This window comes from Dreissena polymorpha, chromosome 3, assembly GCF_020536995.1.
Source record: "Dreissena polymorpha isolate Duluth1 chromosome 3, UMN_Dpol_1.0, whole genome shotgun sequence".
Classification (NCBI taxonomy): domain Eukaryota; kingdom Metazoa; phylum Mollusca; class Bivalvia; order Myida; family Dreissenidae; genus Dreissena; species Dreissena polymorpha.
The window spans coordinates 42920963-42944987 of NC_068357.1; the positions used below are offsets into that span (position 1 = coordinate 42920963).

Consider the following 24025-nt stretch of genomic DNA (forward strand, 5'->3'; position numbering starts at 1 on the left):
TGAAAACAAAATCGGCGAGAGTACCTCACCTTGCCTCAGGCCAACTGCATATTAAAAAAAATCGGAATAGGTGCTACATGATTTTACACAAGATGTTACTTTCTGATACATATCTCGTATGATTCTTTCGCAGCGCTTGTAAATATATATTTTTAGCTTGAACACATTCATTATCGAACCAGTCAGCATGCTTGACATGTGCTGCATCATTATAAGAAACATTCTTATGCGAGGAATGGTTTAAAAACAACGGATCGGCTACTTCACGCATAATTGTTGTAAAAGAGTTAAGCAGGGTATTTATAGACTCCCTGTTTTGTAGATTACTATTATGACTACATGTAGAGGAACTGCGAGGAAAGCAAACGTGGCCAGCACTGGTACTGCAATTAGGACAATGAGACTGGTCTTTGGCAATGTTGGTACACTGTGTGCGGGAATGTTCTTTTCTTGATGGGTTTTACACACACACAGAGTATGGAACGATTTATCTCAATACGAACAAGGGGAAAAATGATATGGCATGAATATTGAACAAAGGTGTTCATCTATTAAAATTCGACGACTAAATTGATATCATTTAGCGACTGTTCAATCGCATGACACATGAAAAACAATAACCATGTAGAAAATTGACTCAAACTATTACCGAGGTAGAGCACCGTGTCTGTGATTGCGAGCGCCTCCTTGACGAATGAGCCGGTGCAGAAGATCGCGCTGACTATGGTCAGTGTAATGTCCGACATGCAGTTCTTGAGCGGCACAATTAGCACCATGCCGGCGATGCCCTGCGTGAAGTGCCGAGCCGCCGAGAACAGCCCGATCTTCTCGGCGCTCCAGCAGAACGGCCGCCCAAGCTGGTAGAGAATCTCGATGAAACTGCGGTGGGAACTGACAAGCTCCTGAAAGAAGTACGCTGTGATCAGTATCAGGTATGCAGATCTTCTCTTCTTGAAAGCGCTAAATATTGGTATGAATATGAGTCATACGTTTGAACATGCCCAGAGCTGACTTCGGCTTAGTCCGGTGATGTTTCATGTGGGTTTCAGGCAAGAAACAGACAGCTGTAAAGAAAGCAACGACACATAAACCACAGCAAGATACCATTGGTAGTAGGAACCCTTCGTATTGTATGAAAAATCCAGATCCGACGCCTGACAAAGTTATACAAGTCATCATGAGCCCGTCGTTCACGGTTATAGCCTTGAGTCGCTTACTCCCTGAGGGTGTGATGTCAGCGATGAAAGACATTGATGCGGATATGATCGTGTAAAATCCGCCTGTCATAACATCAACAACTGCGGCTACAACTATCCAGATATGGTCCAACTGCAAATATATGCACACAGCAGTTAGACCGAGTCTTAGCGTGGTGCTGGTAATGCCCAGTATAAACAGGTATTTACGACCAAAGCTGTCCGAATAAGAGGGAATCAGTCTTGAGGCGAAAAACGCTGGGACAGTTGTTGCCAGGGAGACGTACATCTCCCACTGTGTTGTGTCCTGCTCCAAGCGACTGTGCGCAGCGTAACCGGAAGTGTTTGTTTGTTCATCGCAGCCCACTGTATTCGTCAGGTTGTCTGTGTCCATTCCGGAGCGTATCACTATAAAACGCTGCACCCATTGCTGTATGCCGTAATATCCGGTGCCTATAGCAACATACATCAAAAGCAAAACAGGCACTAACCAGAAGTGTGCTCGCCGGAGCTCCGTTGACGCCTTCTCGTTTCTTATGTTGGTAGAAGTCGTTGTCTGAATCGACGCCGTCTTCATAAGTATCTACGTTTCTTCTTCCATCCTCTCTTGTTTGTTGATTTGTAAACACACACTCCATATGCACAAATCACTGTATATTTAAAAACATTTTACCTTGCCGAGGACAATACAAGGTCAGTATATGCATACTACTGCAGTCATGTGGGTTAATTTATATAACGAACTGCATTTTTGTATCGTTATACAGTAATTTATAATAATAATAGTAATAAAACTAGCATACAGTGTTTGTAATTGATATACATCTCTTTGTGTTTTTTTTTCATATATAATACAACAAATTAATGTTCACATAATTGCATATGATAAAAATCCACGAGGTAAAACTAGATTATGTAATTGTGTAATCTTTAGTGTTGTGATCGAAAGCTTTATCTCATAAAACATTCACAACCCTTGATAACGTCTTATCAACATTGTTGATCTTGATGTATTTAACAGTGCTAAATTAAAATGCAACATAAAATTATTACATCTCTGCGTTTAAAAGAGAAAAAATCTGTATGGCATAAGTTATATTAAATAATAATTGGCGCAATCATAATTACACATTAGGTAAAGACTTAAATGGCCCGAACTATATGAAGAAAGTGAAAAACTGGGAAATACCGTACGTGATTATTCGAATTAGCGACCATTTCTTCGTCATGAGGCCTGTACACTCAATCAAAGGATACATTTGAGAAATGACATATTTATCATTATCTTCCAGCCTATTCAGGCTTATCAGAAACCAAACACTTATCAAAGAAATTTCATTGGCAGCATAAACGGAAAATTTATTTAAAGCCATGCATTAAGCACCCGCTGTGTTTTATCATTTTAATAACGCTAACGCCATTCTTTCTACTTGTGTGTCAGTAAACACATTTACCCTTTAATTTCGTGAATTTCGTTAAAAAATAGGCACACTTAAATGTAAAGCTTTAAGCTCTCTGTAAGTGTATCGTTGTCCTCGCACATCTTAATAAAACATCCTATGCGAAATAGAACCACCAAGTTGAATTATTTATGACGCGTCTGAGAAAACGAAAACTCCGGAATATAATACGTGAACAATTGTTTTCCAAAGGTTGTTCTTCAAAAGGAGCAAATAACACAAGCAAAAATCACCTGCCCACTTTAACAGGAATCCAAACCGAGCCTGCTTTCTACCAATCTGTAAAACACGTAGGTTTTCAATAGAAAAAACATTTCCGTAAACAAGAAACATCATTTTGTCAGCTTAGCAGGCGACAGTCCAAGCTGTATTATACGGAAGCGAAGATAGAACTTAAATTATACACACCTTATTCTGAAGAATATACCGCACCGGTATTCTAATCACTAAATTTTTGTTATCTCAGCTTTAAAGGGGCATTTTCACAGATTTTGGCATGTATTGAAGTTTGTCATTAAATGCTTTGTATTGATATATGTAAACATTGGATATTAAAAGCTCCAGTAAAAAATCAAGACTAAAATTTAACAAGAAAAAAGTAATCCTCATTAGGGCTCGAACCACTGACCCCTGGAGTCCTGGAGTAAAAAGTCTACCACTTAGACCACTCGGCCATCCTTGCTATTACAATGAGAAATGTATTTTATACTTTATATAAGCAATCCTCGTAGTTTCACAAAATATAACGACAACAACAGAACTCTCCAAATTATCCAATCGTTTCGCGTTGCAACTCTTTGTAATTTTCAGGTTTTTAAATCGTCAAAAGATGCAGATTATGGCTTTTTCAGAGCATGGTAAATATTCAGTGTTACTGTTTCCTCATAAATATCTTAACTAAAACGAAAATTTGCGAATCTGAAACAATTTTTTTTAATTTTGTCAATTTACCAAAACGTGAAAAGGCGCCTTTAAACCACCCATTAAAAAACTGTACCGGAATTAAAACAGATTTGTCCATGTTTTAAACAAAACCCGCTCTTTATAAAGAATCAAACATTATTTTATTTACACACCAACAATCATCAAGAAAGATGACAACCCGCAAACCATTTGATCTCCAAAACCTTATAAAGGGCCTAAGCGTCTTTGTTTTCGAACCACTGACACTGAGAGTAGCAGACTAACGCTTAAACCACTCGGCCATACGTGCTGACGTATCTAAGCATGTATTTTACTCCAAATATAAGCAATCCTCGTAATTTAACAAAATATAATGATCACAACAGAACTCTCCAAATTTTTCAGTCGTTTTGCGATTGTAACGCTTTATATTTTTCAGGGTTTTTAATCGTTAATAAATGCATATAATTGATATTTTAGAGGATGGTAAATGTTCAGTATAACTGTTTCATAGGAAAAAAACATAGCTACAACGAATGCAAACCTGAAACAATTTTAAGCTCACCTGAGCACAATGTGCTCATGGTGAGCTTTTGTGATCGCCTTTTGTCCGCCGTGCGGCGTGCGTCGTGCGGCGTCAACATTTGCATTGTTAACACTCTAGAGGCCACATTTATTGTCTTTATCTTCATGAAATTTGGTCAGAAGATTGGTGTCAATGATATCTCGGATGAGTTCGAAAATGGTTACATATGCTTGAAAAACGTGGCTGCCAAGGGGCGGGGCATTTTCCCTCATATGGCTATATATGGCTATAGTAAAGTCTTGTTAACACTCTAGAGGCAACATTTATTGTCCGATCTTCATGAAACATGGTCAGAAGATTAATCTGAATAATATCTTGGACAGCTTTAAAAATGATACCGGTTGGTTGAAAAACATGGCCGCCAGGTGGCGGGCATTTTTCCTTATATGGCTATAGTAAAACCTTGTTAACACTCTTTATTTTCCGATCTTCATGAAACTTGCTCAGAAGATTTGTCCCACTGATATTTTGGATGAGTTCGAAAATGGTTTAGGTTGCTTTAAAACATGGCCACCAGGGGGCGGGGCATTTTTCCTGATATGGCTATATATGGCTTTAGTAAAACCTTGTTAACACTCTAGAGGCCACATTTATTGTCCGATCTTCATGAAATTTGGTCAGAAGATTGGTCTTTATGATATCATGGATGAGTTCGAAAATGGTTGCGTTTGCTTGAAAAACATGGCTGCCAAGGGGCGGCATTTTTCCATAAATGGCTATATATGGCTATAATAAAATCTTGTTAACACTATAGGGGCCATATTTATTGTCCGATCTTCATTAAACTGGTCAGGAGATTCATCCCAACAATATCTTGGACGAGTTCAAAAATGATGCCGGTTGGTTGAAAAACATGGCCGCCAGGGGGCGGGGCATTTTTCCTTATAAGGCTAAAGTAAAACCTTGTTAACACTCTAGAGGCAACATTTATTTTCCGATCTTCATGAAACTTGGTCAGAAGATTTGTCCCAATCATATCTTGGATGAGATCGAAAATGGTTTTGGTTGCTTTAAAAACATGGCCACCAGGGGGTGGGGCATTTTTCCTTATATGGTTATACATGGCTTTAGTAAAATATTGTTAACACTCTAGAGGCCACATTTATCGTCCAATCTTTATGAAATTTGGTCAGAAGATTGATCTCAATTCTATCTTGGATAAGTTCGAAAATGGTTCCGGTTGGTGGAAAAACATGGCCGCCAAAGGAGCGTGGCATTTTTCCTTATATAGCTATAGTAAAACCTTGTTAACACTCTAGAAGCCATAATTATTGTCCGATCGTCATGAAACATTGTCAGAAGATTTGTCCCAATGATATCTTGGACAAGTTCGAAAATGGTTCCAGTTGCTTGAAAAATATGGCCACCAGGGGGCTGGGCATTTTTCCTTATATGGCTTTATGAATCTTCATGAAACTTTGTCAGAATATGTGTTTAAATGATAGCTTGGATGTGTATGAAAATGGTTCTGGTCTGTAGAAAAACGCTGCTGCCAGGGTGTTCACTAGCATGAAAGTTGGTAAGAACATTTTGTTCTTATGACATCTCGGGCTGCACAGAACAGGTCAGTTCCTTTGAATCTCAGGTGAGCGACTTTGGGCCTTTCAGGCCCTTTTGTTGTTATTTTGTTTTCAATTGTGTCAATTTATAAGAAAACCATGAAAAGGTCCATTTTATCATACACATGTCTCTCGATGTCTGCTTCCTTGGTACAAAACCGTTTTTTTCGGAATTGTGGGTTATTTCCGGTACTTTTACCCGGCTGCTATCTAGGCTAGAAGTTCAGATATCCGGTACCAGAGGCCGACGCTCTTCTACTGGACTTATGTCGACCCACGAACCCGTTCTTAATATTTACATAAAAAGACAAATGTCCAGATTTAAAATATGTAGATCAATGGGAAAATCAACTTCAACATTTTAACCACATTTTTTTTTAATAAAAATGCTATTTTAAATTGGTGGAAGCAGAATCAATATCAAACAATAACTACATTTTGATAAAATTTAAACGTCAAACAGTCGTGTCTTTCAGAAAAATTTAAAAATAAGTTAAAACGTCATTATCATTTAAAAGACAAAGGATATACACCGTTTATAAGATAAGGAAATATTTGACACCAGAACATTATGAGAAACAATGAGAAACACATTGAAGTAATTGTTTGCCACTCCATGCCAGGACACCTCCTTCAACGCTTTATTCTACTTGAGCAAGAACGGTTGCATGAACGCTCAATTTGAAAAAAAAAAACACTAAAAGTATTGTTATCTTAATGACATGGGAAAACTAATTGTGAAAATAATTTAATATGATGAGCTAATTCCATACGAAAATATATTGTTCGTTCTGTGTGATAAGTAGATCTATCGCTTTCGAGTCACCAAAGTTCCCAATGTAGACTGTGTTTTCCGTTCGTCTCTTGAAACATGTTTATCAGAAATAAGCATTTAAAATTGAAATTATCAAAGTTTATTTTCAAACAGATGTTGAATTGAAATAAGAATTTTGAAAACGATTAACGACTTTTCTCACTTTATTTGCAAAAAAACTCTATCTTTCTTTCGTGAAACTCCTTCTTCATCACTAAATATGATGTACCATTTATACTATTTATACTGTCCCTGGTCTCAAACACTAATGTTTAGGATATACATTTGGAAAAAAAACGAGGAACTTTCTTCTCCGACGTATTGTTTGTTTTTCTCTGTTATCGAAGTGCCAGCCGTATATTGAAGTATCAGGATGGCCGGCGATATTTTGCTTCCACCTGAAAATCCTTCCTAAAGTCGAAAAAGTTCGTGTCTAGAAGGCTCTGAACTTCACTCATGAGTACACAACTGCCCTCGTGTTTTCGATCTCCTTCTCCATATTTAACCTGCCAAATACACGCCTCCAATGACGTCACTATAGATTTTAAACTCGTATAAACGAGAAACGAGAAACCCGTGCATTCATCACGCTTAACAGAAGTTAAAGTTTCGACCCCTTTGGTGCGCCATATAACCATGGCATAACCATCTCTTCTAAATGACACGTACAATACTAATACGAACCTTATTTATCAAGCCGAGAAAAATTTGGTCATGCTCTGTGAAGAAGGGGTTTGATGCATGTGCGTAAAGTGTCGTCCCAGATAAGCCTGTGCAGTCCACACAGCCTAATCAAGGACGCCCACTTTCCGCCCAAACTGGATTTATGCTACAAAAAGACTTTCTTAAAATGAACAATATCATTAAAGCGGAAAGTGTCGTCCCTGATTAGCCTGTGCGGACTGCACAGGCTAATCTGGGACGACACTGAACGCACATGCATTAAACCCCATTTTCACAAAGCGCGGCTCAGTTATATACGAAAGGAGACTTGACCTGTCGGTTGTACATGTTAACAAGAGGGTAGTACAATTACCTGTGTTTATAAAGACGGTCGTATAATTTAGTGACCGTTTTAATAACTTCATGTGGCGGTCGCATAGGGTTAATTTAAACTTTAGACAGCATTATAATGGACCGTTAAGGATAACCGTAAACATCTTGCTGACGTTTAAACATTATACTACTTATATTTATTCTATGTATATATTGCCTGGTTATGTCTTTCCAATGGATCAATGGGTACACGAAATGCAGGAAGATATGCAACGCAAAACTTATTCATATGGGCCGTGCTCTATGAAAAAGGGGTTTAATGCATGTGCGTAAAGTGTCGTCCCAGATAATCCTGTGCAGTCGCACAGAATAACCAGGGACAACACTTTTCGCTTTTATGATATTTTTCGTTTAAAGAAAGTCCCTTCTTAGCAAAAATCTTGTTTAGGAGGAAAGTGTCGTCCATGATTAGCCTGTGCGAACTGCACAGGCTAATTTGGGATAACACTTTACGCTCATGCATTAAACCCCTTGCTCACAGAGCACGGCCAATATATGCTTCTTTGATGTGCATGTGCGCATTTTGCAAGAACAAATGTATGATGGTGCTATAAGGAAAGCATTCTCCCTTTAAAGCAAATATTGGTCGGTAACACGTTTTATGGGAGTTTAACAGCTCAGTGTCGCAATGCGCCAAATACCGTAGAAGTATTTGCGCGCATCTCGTGAATCATTCTTCCCATCCTATCTACTGTTTCATTCATCCCTTGCTATCTGACTACAACTTTACCGCGGAAATTTTACCAACCATTCGGAATACTAACATGGTAAGTGTTATTTAAATAAGCTACATGCATGTAAAATTACTACGTTTTTCATGTTGTTATATTTGATTCAGCACATGTATGTTATTTTAACTCGCTATTGCCGTCTACGCTGTGTTGTTTTCATTAAACGCGTCTATGTTTACTTGTATTTATAAACGACCATGAAGCTTTACATGGATATATTTTGTAGTTGTCACAAGATGGATACCGTCAAAGTTTAGTGAACACTGTTGTCTGTATGCAGTTTTAAAGTACAGAGAGTTGAAGTGGCCGGTGCATCCTCGTTTTCATGTTTTAATCAGTCTAGAAATTTATTTTACACAGACGTATATTATAAAACACACTCTCTTAATTGAAGTTTTACAACAATTCATAGGCAAGTGCTGTACTTAACGTTAACTATTTCGAATTATACGAGTATCGTCGCACAAGATTTGCCATAGGGCGACACGTAATTTTGTTTTTACTGAGAGCCTATTTCTCACTTGTCAGTTAACTTGTTTAACAGGGGACTTAGGAATGATTAATTGAAGTTTTGATGCTCTTTGGTACAAAGAGGTTTTGTAAACTTGATTTGTCATTTTGAAGGCCTTAGTTCACCTTATTCGTGAATTATTCGGATTATTTGGTTATCGTGGATATTCCATACCACTTTTAAGTTATAGTTATAAACCTTTTTAAAATGTTCGCGACCAACAAAGACATCAGACAAGGAACAATGCCGAGTCTTATTTTACTTTAACTAACATACCATTCGCTGCATAAAGAAAATGAGAAATATTCAACATTGCTGACATTTTCAGAATGCTGTGAATGTTATATTTGTTAAAAAGATGAGTAAATAGTAAATGTGTGAATCACATGTTGCATCCGAATGACCCGCTTCCAAAAAACGGGTAAATGCAAAAACACAAATCAATGTATTTTTCTTGCTAGATAATTGCGTTATACAAGTCTATAGTTATGTTGGTAAAAACATTATATGAGCTTTTTAAAATAAATCTCTTCAGGAACAAGCCCTTATAATATATTGTCGTAACTTATTTTATGCCGTGGTGTTATACAGTGTGGGGTTTTCTCACTGTTTAGTGATAAAATAGTTAATTATGTACACCTGTGGATGCGATGAGTTGATATCATAGAATTGAATATTTAATATGCGCTGAGTTAAACTATACGCGCGTCAGATATTTAACACACACAAAAACATTTGAATAAAATAACATGAACGTACGATCGGATATGGAACGGATACAAATATTTCCTCAACCGCGCGGTTCATTTCATTGTATATGTATACATTAGTTTACGCTCATGAGAACTCGCCTCGCCGCTACAATACACATTTAAAAGCCGTATTGATTGTGTATAATAATGAGCATATGTTGCCATCCCGTACAGCACGCGATCAGATTGAACTTTCGATGATCACCAGGCGTTGATGATCGCCTAAGTGATAAGAAACTGGGATCTATAACATTGACTAGGGGTGGCTTTACGGTCGATGATTTTATATTATTATTATCATTATTATAATATTGTGAGGAAATTTCTCTTCATCGTGGTAACGATAATAATACGATAAAAGTAGACAACCTCCGCGCAGAGATTTGTATTGAACCAGCATAGCAGAATCAAAACTGCCTTCATAACCAATCACGTGATGATAGCCTAGCCACGTTGTACTATAATTTGAACGTTGTTAAAAAAAAATTAATAAAGGTTTTTTATTTTTTATTATGAACCTTAACTTATACACTGTTTCCAAAATATGAAAGAAAATCCTACTACTTTTCATAATATAATACTTTTAAACAATCCTACCAAATCTGGTAGGATTTTCTTGTGATGGCAGAGATTGTTTGTGAGAGCAAGAACGACAACTCTGCGTGGAGATTGGAAAATAGATACGACCGTATTTCTTTCTTTCAGACTGACCACCTCACAGATGAACAAATCGCTGGTAAGTTGAGAACTCCGTGGAAATTAATTAACCCTTTTACCACTTGGATACGTATGTTCACGCATTTGTAGTCCCTTAGAAAGTTATATTTAATTAAAGACCTTTCTTCCTAGATTCAAGTTTTAAAGGCTTTATTTCCAACGCTTAGATACTGATGAGCTGCAAACAGCATAAAACCTGAACAAACTGCAAGTTACTCGCAGGCTATTCTGGTTTTATACTGTTTGCGCATAGCCATTTTCAAATTGCTTCTGAGTGGGAAAGGGTTAAACCTAAATTTTGTAATTCCAAGTTTGATATTTGTTTCGATTCCTGCTACTAAGGCGGCGTGTATTTCAGAGTTCAAGGAGGCATTCTCGCTGTTCGACAAGGACGGCGATGGCACGATCACCACCAAGGAGTTGGGCACCGTGATGCGGTCACTGGGACAGAACCCTACGGAGGCTGAGTTGCAGGACATGATCAACGAGGTGGACGCTGACGGTCAGTGGGCTGCCTTGCGGTCTCGCAGTTTGCAAAAAAAAATGTTTACCAGAGAATGATTTTAGCGCGCAAGAAATAAGTTACTTTTTAAAGTCAATGTCATACACTGAGGTCATATGTCGATATAATACCCTTTATTACCAAATATAGAATTACTTTAAGTCAAGCTTAGAGGTTAAATAAAAAAAATGTTAAAAATATAATATCCCGGTGTGACCCAAATTCGACGATATAACGGATACATAAAGCAATATTTAGCAAATACTAAAAATACTTATATAGCAAAAAATAAGAATTTTTAACTCGGCTGTAATTCTTTGAAATGATTCCAAGACAATAATCATCCATTTAAATTTAACCGATAAAAATAGAACATCGTCGAATTTAGGTGTCGTCGAATTTGGGTTACGGTAGGACCTACCGTAACCCAAATTCGACGACACCTAAATTCGACGATGTGACCTACCGTTACCCAAATTCGACGACACCTAAATTCGACGATGTTCTATTTTTATCGGTTTAAATTTAAATTGATGATTATTCTCTTGGAATCATTTCAAAGAATTACAGCCGAGTTAAAAATTATTATTTTAAGCTATATAAGTTTTTTTATTATTCGCTAAATATTGCTTTATGTATCCGTTATATCGTCGAATTTGGGTCACACCGGGATACTGTATGCTGAAAAACAATGACATCTTTTCAACAGCTGATTGAACGATATTTTAATAACTTAGAACACATGTTACCTTAAACAACGTCAAACGAAGGGTCGATAGTTCGATTAGCCGGTTACATTTACAATCAAGCTTACTACTTTGAGGTCATAGTTTAATGCTTATATTTATGAGATATGGTGTCTCGCGAAAACGCAAGTGGTTATTAGCAAGATAAGATCTTACTTTGAAGTCATACAGCTGAAACAGCTTGTTGTTGTCGAAGTATGGCTTGTCAAAGCACTTATTTCCAAATTCATTAGAGTGGTAATATATAGTGGTTATATATTATGGGCACATGTTAACCCATTTATGCCTAGTGAACTCTCCCATCATTCTAAATTGGATCAATTTATTTCAAAAATTAGGGATGTCTAGTATATTTAATTTTATATTTAGAATATTTTTACAGAAATTCCTTTAAGGAAACAGCACAGACCTAGATGAGACGCCACATTATGCGGCGTCTCATCTGGGTCTATGCTGTTTGCCAAGGCCTTTTTTCTAGACGCTAGGCATAAATGGGTTAAGCAATATCAAATATCACAATTAAAACTTCACCTCTTAATTATCAAAGTGGATGTGGTTCATGGACCGTTTTTAACGCGTTTTGAAAATTTCTAAACTTTCCTAGTAGCAGAAAAAAGTGTACAAGAACCAAAAACCACAATGTCTATGTCATAATAAGAGCACATATTACAAAAGGAAGTACTAAATTCTCTATGCATGTTGGGGATATTAATCAACTTCTAGCTGATTTGTTTTATGTTGGTCTGTTGATTCGGTATTAAAAATTTCACGAAGGCAATAACCTACATCTCAAAGAAAATATACAACAGTCCATATTTACTAGTATAACATATATACATTTGGTTACATATTTAATCGGTGATGAAAAGTTTAAATGATCATTAGATTATATCAGTCAACCAAACTGGGAGTCTTCTGTTGTTAACCTTTGGTTCGATTTTCAGGAAACGGTACGATAGATTTCATGTTAACCTTTGGTGTGACTTCCAGGCAACGGTACGATTGATTTCATGTTAACCTTTGGTGCGACTTTCAGGCAACGGTACGATAGATTTCATGTTAACCTTTGGTGCGACTTTCAGGCAACGGTACGATAGATTTCATGTTAACCTTTGGTGTGACTTCCAGGCAACGGTACGATAGATTTCATGTTTACCTTTTGTGTGACTTCCAGGCAACGGTACGATAGATTTCATGTTAACCTTTGGTGCGACTTTCAGGCAACGATACGATATTATTTCATGTTAACCTTTGGTGTGACTCCCAGGCAACGGTACGATAGATTTCATGTTAACCTTTGGTGTGACTCCCAGGCAACGGTACGATAGATTTCATGTTAACCTTTGGTGCGACTTTCAGGCAACGGTACGATAGATTTCATGTTAACCTTTGGTGCGACTTTCAGGCAACGGTACGATAGATTTCATGTTAACCTTTGGTGCGACTTTCAGGCAACGGTACGATAGATTTCACGGAGTTTCTTCATATGATGGCACGGAAGATGAAGGACACGGACAGCGAGGACGAAATCAGAGAGGCGTTTAAGGTGCGACAAATGAGAACCCTTTTTGTTTCACTAACCACGCTCACCCTGATCCTACTGTTATTTTGTTTTTAGTTGAGTTTTAAATAATGTTTCTTCATGCTTTCAAATTCGTTATCAATTGTTATTAAATACAGAAAGATATTTTTTAGAGATTCGAGCATTTCTGTATTGGAACAGCTTTATCAAAGTGGGAAATAACTTGTGTACATGTATTTTGAAGAAAAAAAAACGAAAACAAATAGCGAACTACCTATCTTCGTTGGATGTTAGTAAAGTAAACATTAATGTATGACTGTATGTGTCTTAAATAGCCAAAATTGTATCTGAAAAACTCTGTGCTGTTCAGTGTCCGTACTTTGATCATTAACTAATGGGTTATAATTACGCCAACCTTCTTAAACACAAAGTTACTAGCAGACGTATTACTCCACAGCTTGTTTTTGTAACGTACATTTCGATTACCCTGTTTGAAAAGATTCAAGGTATGAACTTGGCGTAAAATGCTTATGAATTGCACGGCTAAATATCAGCTTCTGCACCATGACTCCATTAACTGATATGCTTGACCAGTAAGCAACTTACGAACACTAATTGCGGTTTAATTGTGTTCAAGCCGCAGAATAAATAAATGTGCATAAACTTGAAGCTCGAAACTTTTCGTGAACTGTTAATAAAGAAATCGTATACATAAGATGCCAAGGTCTGTCACGTGAAACAGTACAAAATTAAATACATGAAATACATGTAAAAAGTGTGTAGCTCAACACTTGTGAAACTCTAGAGGCCCGATTATTGCCCAATTTTTATGAAACGTGTTCAAAACTTTTGTCCAAATGATATGTACGCCAAGTTTGAAACTGGGTCATATGGGGTAAAACACTAGGTCACTGTGTCAAACTAAAGAATGAATTTGTGAAATCAATACTGCAAGCCACATTTTGCCCAAGCATAATTAAACGTGCTACAACATTTTTTTCTAATGTTATCTGAGCAGAATTTGAAAATGATTCTGGTGTGGCGAAAAATAAGAGGGGGCGGGGCAGTATATATGGTTATAGTGACGCCCTTTTAACACTCTAGTCACCATTTTTTTCCAATTACCATGAAACTCGTCATTCGAGTTTGAAAATGGTTCCGGGTCACATAAAAAAAACAGCTCAGCACTTTCATAGTTCGAAAGTGGTCCCGTTTCGTTGAAAAAGAGCTGCTGGGTTGGAGAGGCAGTATTCTTTACATGGTTGTAGAAAAGTATTGTGAACACTCTTGAAGTCATTTTTTTCCAATAGTTATTTAACTTGCTCAGAAGATTTGCTCTAATAATATCTGGGCTGGCATCGAAAATAGCTCTGTTCCGTCGAACAATAGGGCTTGGGTGAAACATTACCAGCTATTGTGAAACTATCAGCTAACGACTTTGCTTAAACCTTAACAGCTCAGAACAGTTAAGTTCCTTCCGGTTTCAGGTGAGCGTCTTATGGCCTTCGGTTCTCTTGTTCATATAGCCGAAGATTGTCTAACATTTTCGTCGCGTTTTGACGCCGATATTTTTATACCATAATCCACTTTTTATTTTAGTTATGTGCATATCGTCTGCAGGTTTTCGACAAAGATGGCAACGGCTTCATCTCAGTTGCGGAACTGCGTCACGTGATGACAAATCTCGGCGAGAAACTCACAGACGAGGAATTGAACGAAATGATTAAAGAGGCAGATACAGATGGAGACGGACAAGTCAACTATGAAGGTGCATCAGAGCGTTCGTTTTTGCATTGACCCGCGCGATACTATCATAATTAGTATATATTGTAAAGCATGGTGTGCACTGATTTAATACGGTTCGAAATATTTACTGAAATGTATATATCATAACATATATTTATGTGTAAAAATACTATAAACGTTTGGTTTGAAAATATTTAGAATACCGCATTTTTTTATGTACACTCGTTAAATACCACAATTTGTAAAGGCGGATGTCTTTCTTCAGGGTTTCTTAAAACACAGAAGCAAAATAGACTATTGATTCTGATACATATTACATGAAACCCGATCATATTCTAAAGAGTATGTATTATAAAGTATAAATAATTATAAATATGTTTCAGAGTTTGTGAAAATGATGATTTCAAAATAATGTCAGCTGGCGTCGCCAATTGCCAGCCTCCATCATCTTGCAGCGTTGGTGTGAAAGAACCTATTCAAAAGACAACGCAATGACTGTCTGAAACGAACAAAGATATAGCTTGTGTTACTCTCACATTTGTATTTTACGCATATTCAGCTGTTGTTATATTATTTTATTTCCTTATTTATTTAAATTGTAATTATATTACATACGTGTTTTATTAATTGAAATAAATTGACTGACCGAGTCAGATGCAATACATATGAATCTCCTAGATATATACCCCAAAACACTTGGTAAACAATATTTTGGAGGTAATGTATACAAATCTATTCTTTATAATATCGAGTTTTGTATCTCCTTGAAATTACATTAAAAACGAATAATCATAATCTAGCTTTCGTAACCTATACATTATCAGCACATGCAGCCTATGCTTGAAATCTATGGATGTGTATATGCATTATTTGAAATATTCAGCCATGTGTGCACAATGGCTGTTAGTTATTTAACTATGCTTTAAATAAAATTCGGAAGAATTATGGAGTTGTTTTAAGTGTGTTCTTTGATATATAAGTTAAATTATATAGTAACCGCACCGACATCTGCCTTGTTTGCCTTAGCCTACCCAGGGTCTACAGCTGTGACTTGTTAGTAAGACTTTGTGGATAACTCGCATGTTCATAAATGACTGCGTCAAAAGATAAATGTAAATCAAACACGTGTATCACGACATACATCGAGGTTCGTAATCCCATTTATAGTCAGATATGAATCAACAATCAACACGAGAGCTTACTGGCTAAAAAAGACCGTACGCGAACCTTGATTACTCGGCTACAAAAGTTGGCTTCGCGTGACTAGCAATTTAAACAATTTGTAATACAAGTTTAAAATTGTTTTATTTTAGTCATGTGGACATTTCATTTGTTATGCCCCCGAAGGTGGGCATATAGTGATCGCATTTCCGTCCGTCTGTCTGTCTGTCTGAAAATACGTCACACTATGCGTTTAGGTTTCGAAAAATGCTCATAACTTCTATGTCGCTTCAGATGTAACCTTCATATTTGGTATGCGTGTGTATATGGACAAAGCCTTTCCATACGCACACCAATTTTGACCCCTTTGACCTTGACCTTGAACTAAGGGTCCGCGTTTAGGTTTTGAAATCTGCGTTTAGGTTTCGAAAAAGCGTTTTTCGGGGGCATATGGCAGCCTATGGTGACAGCTCTTGTTTCTTAAATCATTTTAAATCTTCCAATTGTATTTATAGTTTACAGAACGGGTAAAATTAAAACAAAACTTAGCAACACAGAATTCCTTAAAATTTAAGAAATGGGCAGTGTGCTCATGGATTGTTATTATTTACACGCATTCTATTATATAACTTAAAAACGAAAGCGTATCCATTTCGTTTAAATACCATATAAGACATCGCTTGAAATTGTTCAACGATTCTAAGAACTTGTCTGTTTACTTTAATATATTTATACAAATGCAAACATTTAACATAGCATACAGTTGAACTACAGAAACTAAACGCCTGTGAGCAAGTGTCGAAATGATTGTCAAGCTTTTCATTTATTTTGTTTGTAAACGTTTTACACATTGACCTTTGAGCACAGGATAGAAGAATTATATAACCCATGTCCTCTCATCGGAGTGAGATATGGTTATTGCCATCCTAGAAAACGTGTGTCGAAAGTTATTTTAAAATAGTGCGATATGATTATCATAAGCTGTAGTCTTTATAAATTGATTGGTTCCCAAATTCGACCGTTAACTTCTAAATGGGAACTTACCTCTGAGAAAGGGTATAGGAATCTTACACGCGACATACCGTCTTGTATTAAGTTATTTGGCATATGTGTTTTACATGCCTGATAAATGATAAATTAACATTTAGTTCTGACGGCAGGTATGGCGGACGGGCGGACGCACGCAAGCACATTCAGTTTTATTTGGTTAAAAAGACAAAAACATGTCTTTACTCTAACAATCTAATTTTGATAATATACACCCTCTTTTTAATGGTTCATTTAACCATTTCTACATATATCACAAATTCAGAATACCCAAATAAAATACTAGAACATATATAAATCGTGTTAGTTATCTATATTTTGACAATTCACTCAAGGATTTGTTTACTGAAACAAAATTCTGCAATGAACATCTTCACCAGTCTGGAATTTGTGTGGGTCGCCCATTGTAATTAAAACCTCCAGTCTAAGTGATTGGCTTGTGCCGAGACTGCAGGGTTTTAAAACAATCAGGACACCATTTAATTGATTATTGGCTGAGTCTCTTAATTAACCAAATAACTATTCCAGACTGCCCATAAGATCTGAATAAACATATTCGGTATATGTTAGGCGATTCCAAGACCATGTGGCAACCCATGAGAATTATTGAAGGTTGGCTTCATAATATCCGCTCAACTACACGGGCGTCGAACGACAATCAATCGCGAGCGCCTCGCGAATGTTTCACGAATCCATTATTTCAGCGGGAACATTTTCCTACCATGTCTATTCGACAGTGTGGGTTATCTTTACGTTGAAGGGCTCGATCTCATCTGTCGCATACGTGTATGGCGCACCAGAGGGGTCGAAACTTTAACTTATGCTTCAGCAGAAAAAAATGCTGCACGAGTAGCATTTAAATGCTGCTCGAACAGCAAATTGCTGCTCGAGAAGCATTTAGAGGCTGCTCGGACAGTAATTTGTTGCTCGAGCAGTATTTAGATGCTGCTCGACCAGCAAAATTCCTGCCCGAGCAGCATTTTTTTCTGGTGCATCAGAAAAATCGTACTCGACCAGCATTTATTTTAAGAATAAGCCCTTAAGACCATCAGCAAATCAAATTTGAGCTTACAGACGGACGACATAAGCTACCTCTAAGGAAACGATATAGACCTGACAATAACTTTAGAAAAACTGAAACGAACTTATAATCTGTTTTAAATCAATTATTATTAAATTCTTATCCTTTTTTCGTAGTTGTTATTTATTTATTTATTTATATTCAAATCGTTTTGCGTTATTCACCTCGGCACCATATTCACACCAATATGGCGGCGGCAAGTGAATTCATCGACGATTTTGTCACTGCCGTATTCTGAATTTAGCAAGGGTATTACGAGGAAACGATACGTCAATCAAAATTCTGGAGTTTTCTTACACAGAACTATCAGCCCTCATCAGAAATATTCGTCTTTCCCAAAAGTTTGAACAACCGTTAGACATTAATGATCGATTTTCTTATTTAGCGAATGGCAACAACTTTTCGATCGACTAGTTTGCAGCCGAAATATAAAGAATTTACCGCGTGTCAATGTTAAACTTTAAACAGGTCGTCACATAAATTTGCAGAAGATGTGAAAAAGGCACCATCACGGCGGCAGCAATTCTTTTCAAACAAACCAGGTTGCAGCAAATGGCAAATATATCAAGAGTTCTGATTTGCTGATGCCATAATCTAAAAATAAATGCTGCTCGAGCAGCATTTTTTCCTGCTGCAGCAGAAGTTAAAGTTACGACCACTTTGGTGCGCTATATACGTGGTCGTGTGTGCAAGATGCAGACCTGATTACAAGCAGGTTTTAACAACATTTTAATTTCACATCTTGACTTAATATATGACCTTGGCATAGTGGATAGAACTGAGAAACTTTGTTTAAACGTGTGCACTACAACTTATCTTATATCTTATAAATGTTTAATGGGTTTGGTGTAAGCAAAAGAATTTTGTCGGCATACATGTGAGTATTTAAGCACAAGAATATTCATTACAAAATTAATGTATGCGTATGACACTGTGACATCTATCGATATAACACATTCAGACATGGAATAAATGTACAGTATTTATGACGCTTTTTAGAAATGAACTAAGATTTTGTATGAAAAAGTACACAAGTTACGTGCGTGGTATAAGGCTTTCGGTGTGAGCGCAATATTTCTGGCAATACGTGCGATTGGCCTGCGCTTGTAAAGATTCTTGGAATCTTTTTAAAAAATGTCAATTTAACAAGAATTTTCACCGATAAACGCACGGCCGCTCAGGACTGCAACTTAAGCAGTTACGAGTAATAGATGTTTGTTCCAAAATATAACGATCAAAAATATGTATTTAAAATTAAAATAAATTTTACTTATTAATATTTTAGTAATCAGTATAGTAAATAAAATATATCTCCTTAAATTTTACTTATTAAAATTTATAACGAATTTTATGTTATTTATATATTATATGAATATCATAAGTTGGTTAATGTATATGTGTTCAATTAGCTTATAAACTTATATACCGGTAGCTTATAAGAATAAATGCAGCAAATTATTTTTTTTTCGGAATGGACTAAATTCCATATTATTCCCTAAATCCCCGCCGTCATGCATTTGAAAACGCTTTATTTCTCGACTGTACTTCCCGCAAATTTTCGTATTGAAGCTATTATTAGGTCAGCCCGCGAAGAAATTACACAGCGAGTAAAGCACACTATGCTATTTTTACGCATATAGCACATTGATATTTAAAAAAAGAACTTAATAAAATAAATATTATCCATAACACTTACGCTTTTAGCTAGTGTATGAACTTTTTATGACAAAATAAGAATTGTCTTTAAACTGCAATCGCACAAACAAATGCAAACACATAACGTTTATTCAAAATAAATTTAATTCAATTCATATTTCCTATTAATAATATAGCTTTTCTATTATCATGTATAATATTCTTATATAAGCCCCATGTGGGTGGTATTCTGGTGTGACCATATAGGGTTGCCCATATATGTTTCATTCGGACAATATGGGCATGCCTATTAACCACAGCTCGTAAAGGATCCATCATGGTTCATTATGGACTTGAATGTGCATGTTTGCTGGCGTGTTTGTGTGCATTAGACGATGAACAATTCAGCCAATGCAACTCTTATTCACATAGATTGCTATGTTGTATACAGAGTTCAATATCTACAATGGTAGTTCAACACACTCTGGGAAAGTTGCTTAAAATCTCACATAGTTTGTATAAATGAAACATTCAGAGTCTAAACAGACATGGTATGTTATTCGGCGAAGCTGTTTTTTCAAGCTTTTCACCTCAAATGACCTTTTACCTAACGCCAGCAGACCCGAATGAATAAATTTCATTTAGTCCATTGGCTGATTTGAGCATAATCCTCCACAACATTGGCAACATCACTGCGTCTTTGTAAAATAAGATGTAACTCTGTTCAGTTTAGGGAAATGCGGACTTCTTTTGGACCAATTACAATCACGCATTGTCGATAAATTCCATCCCAAAGACTCTCAGGGTCAGTGCTCGGTCAGCAAATCGTCAGGGGAAAACGTAATTTACTATTTATAAACGCCGTTTGTCCATAACACAGTATTGCTTTCAAGATATCAAATAGCACGAATTTAAGCGAAAGAAATGAAGGTAAACCTATCGGTGGATTCCATTCGTATTGTATTGTAAGACAAAACTACCAAAATAGTATAGCGACCAGAATAGTGATATAGACAATCCCAGAAATCGATACCTTCCTGGATTACCCGCCCCTGAATACTCTCGCGCGCCTCCAAAACGGTACTGAAGAAATAAACATGGACCTATATATGTGTGTATAGGTCCCTACGCAAAACAAGGAAGCGAAACGGGTTTATCAAATATATTTGAGGATTTAAAGAGTTTCTGTTATCGATCTGACAACCACATAATAGTTCGTGTTTTTTTTTTATTATTAAAATTACGTAATTAGTAGAAATAAGGTTCATCTGCATTCGTTTAAGAGTAATAACACACAGCATGGACATGGACCTATTTGTGTAGGTCCCTGACATGAATAAGGTCTTGATTGTCATTTAACATGTTATTTAAAGGTGACGCGTGATATCTTATCTAAATTTCGGTATCAACACATGTGCAGACATGTGGTGTCACGGGCAAACCCATAAACGCTTTTAATCCACACTTGGAACATCGCCTCCCATTGAGCGAATCCGTTCGCGCCTTTATCGCTGATGTTTTTTTCAAGAGATGTATGTTGCTGTCATTTATAATCCGTAATTAAAGAAAAGTAAATCACTTATTTTGTGCGTGTTTTTATTTTTTAAGCGTAAATTTAGACTGTTTTACGAACATTTAATAAAGACATACGTTTAGGAAATCTAGAGAACACAATTGGAACTATTTAAGTTTATTTAAGGCTCATTATTTTTCATGTTGAACATTTCAATCGTGAATTAAGATGTTATTAAGAAAATTTAATAATATCTCAGGCAACATGTTAAACGTTATTTAAATAATATTAAAAGAAAGTTGTAGACAAAAGCTGATATGTCCTTTTCAATAAAAAAGTATGACATATCCTGACATCTTACACAGTTTTGCAAGCGAATAACTCCGATACTTGTTCATTTAAATCACAAAATTCATTTCCGGCTAGTTATTTTTGTATTAGCTTGAGAGCGATTTTTAAATAAAAGATTGCTAAAAACCACTTTAGTTTTAGACTAAACTAGATTCATTATTTTAATTTAAAAAAAATCTCTACCTGAAAATCTTACAGAGTTTCGATAACAAAGATTTACGAAACAATTTTAGAATCACACACTTCATTTCGGCAATAGATTTGAATTTAACCTTTAAAATGACACAAGGGAAATATTAATAGCGAAATGGTAACTGTTTAGACAAACAAAGAGATGTATTATTCAATTAAAGAAGTCGTCCTTTAGAAGTCTTTAATCTTTCAACGTTTCTTAATGAATATCTCCGGAAAGTATAGAAAGTACGACATTTAATAAGAAATAATTTTATTTCATAAAGAAATAATTAAATTCTATACAAAGGCATTACTGAAAGGTATGCTTAAAAATGCCAACTCGGCCTTAAACATTACGTGTTGTCACTGAATATTGTTGCAGAGACACATATTTTATGAATCTATCGTGTATATTTTTAATTTAAATTATATTGATTTACGATGTGATACATATCGACACTTGGTTTCATGTTTCACTTGTTTTCAATCCTAATGTGCGAAGTCATAAGGTACTGTTTATTGGAATAAAGCGGGTGTACACTATGATAACGTTGTAATCTGTCAAATTCTTCAGTACCGTTTTCAATCGCGGGTTGCGTAATAGCCAATATGGCGGCGCCCATATTATCGATTCTGAGATTGTCTATAGTGATAAAAGGGAAATCGTTTAATTATCTAGCCACACATGGTTGACGTATGCAATACAGAATAGGCTAACGACATGTTGCCAGTTTGTTAGAAATAAAACAGTTTGACTTCGATTTTATTTCTCAAAGTATCGTAGTTTGATGTTCCATGTACAAGACGCAATCAGATCTTTTAAGACCCGCGTCATGCGAAAATAGATCTTTTACAATATGCTGTCAGCATGGCTCCTGTCCAGTCTACGCATCCGTGCAGTCCTGTCAGGATATGCATAATTAATCGGCTACTCTGGAGATACCACGAAACATTGCATGCTTTCTATAGCGGAAAGCGTAGTCCTGTCCAGGCAACACATGTGCGCAGGCTGGTCTTTAGCTATGCTTGCTGCATACTAGTTGTTTACTTTTCTCAGAGTTCGCGATTACAAATATTACAACAACAAACGTACGAACTGGGTAATTATTGAAATGGGCAATACAATATGAATTTACTATATATACCGATCTGTCTGTCTGTCTGTCTGTCTGTCTGTCTGCCTGTCTGTCTGTCTGTCTGTCTGTCTGTCTGTCTGTCTGTCTGTCTGTCTGTCTGTCTGTCTGTCTGTCTGTCTGTCTGTCTGTCTGTCTGTCTGTCTGTCTGTCTGTCTGTCTGTCTGTCTGTCTGTCTGTCTGTCTGTCTGTCTGTCTGTCCGTCTGCAAGCACGTCTGCCTGTGTGTCTGTCTGTCTGCTGCTGCTGATGATGCTGCTACTACTGCTTCTACTAGGAGTACTACTACTACTAGCACTACTACTACTACTACTACTACTACTACTACTACTACTACTACTACTACTACTACTACTACTACTACTACTACCACTACTATTTACTACTGCTACCACACTTACTTCTGCTACTAATACTACTACTACTACTACTACTTCTACTACTTCTACTACTACTACTACTACTACTACTACTACTACTACTATTACTACTACTACTACTACTACTACTACTACTACTACTACTACTACTACTACTACTACTACTACTACTACTACTACGACTACTAACACCACCACCACCACAACCACTTCTTATAATACCACGACTCCTGATGTTACTTTATATAACTACTGTTGTTGTTGCTGCTGCTTCTACTACTATTACTATTATTGCTTCTTCTACTACTACGATTTCTGCTGTTGTTACTACTACCACTACTACTTCAAGTACTGCTGCTACTTCAACTACGAATGCTGTTGTGGCTGTTGCTACTACAACTACTGTTCTTGTTGCTGCTTCTGCCACAACAACCACCACTACTACTGGGGCTAGATCAATACCGACTATTTTACAAATACATAATATATCATACCTTTTTTCCCTAAATATAGATACGTATACCAGATTCATATTTTCTATTATTACTTTTATACATATATAATATATAAGGTTGGAACTGAAGCATGCTAATCTTCAATATTAAATATGGATGTACTTAATTATGTTCATTTACCCTTCGTTAGAGGGGCTGCAGAAATAAGTCTATAGACTCATTGATTGTTCCACTGCACGGAAATCTTTAGTAAAAGGCGAAAGATTTATACGTGACTGTAGTGAAACCAGAGTTG

General features: G+C 36.4%; 2 protein-coding genes and 1 non-coding gene across 3 annotated transcripts; 1 reads left to right on the plus strand and 2 right to left on the minus strand.

The window, feature by feature from the left end:
• Positions 1-839: 839 nt before the first annotated feature.
• On the minus strand, positions 840-1800 carry LOC127874034 (proton-coupled folate transporter-like). The gene has a single exon (XM_052418139.1). The coding sequence runs from the start codon at positions 1771-1773 to the stop codon at positions 961-963; it is 813 nt and encodes a 270-aa protein (XP_052274099.1). The 5' UTR covers positions 1774-1800; the 3' UTR covers positions 840-960.
• A 6395-nt stretch (positions 1801-8195) lies between these two features.
• On the plus strand, positions 8196-15746 carry LOC127873886 (calmodulin-A-like). The gene is made up of 6 exons (XM_052417990.1): positions 8196-8341; positions 10274-10304; positions 10644-10787; positions 12985-13079; positions 14676-14823; positions 15185-15746. Exons 1-6 carry the CDS (start codon positions 8339-8341, stop codon positions 15211-15213), a joined length of 450 nt encoding a protein of 149 aa, XP_052273950.1. The 5' UTR covers positions 8196-8338; the 3' UTR covers positions 15214-15746.
• Positions 15747-23908: 8162 nt separating this feature from the next.
• On the minus strand, positions 23909-24025 carry LOC127875488 (U5 spliceosomal RNA). Its single transcript, XR_008047455.1, has one exon. It is a non-coding gene; the product is annotated as a U5 spliceosomal RNA (small nuclear RNA).

Excerpts from the sequence above, each read along its gene's own strand:
- LOC127874034 (XM_052418139.1), bottom strand. The coding sequence starts at position 1,773 with ATGAAGACGGCGTCGATTCAGACAACGACTTCTACCAACATAAGAAAC.
- LOC127873886 (XM_052417990.1), top strand. Across the intron at positions 10,788-12,984 it reads CAACGAGGTGGACGCTGACG|GCAACGGTACGATAGATTTC; the intron begins GTCAGTGGGCTG and ends TGCGACTTTCAG. Across the intron at positions 13,080-14,675 it reads AAATCAGAGAGGCGTTTAAG|GTTTTCGACAAAGATGGCAA; the intron begins GTGCGACAAATG and ends TATCGTCTGCAG.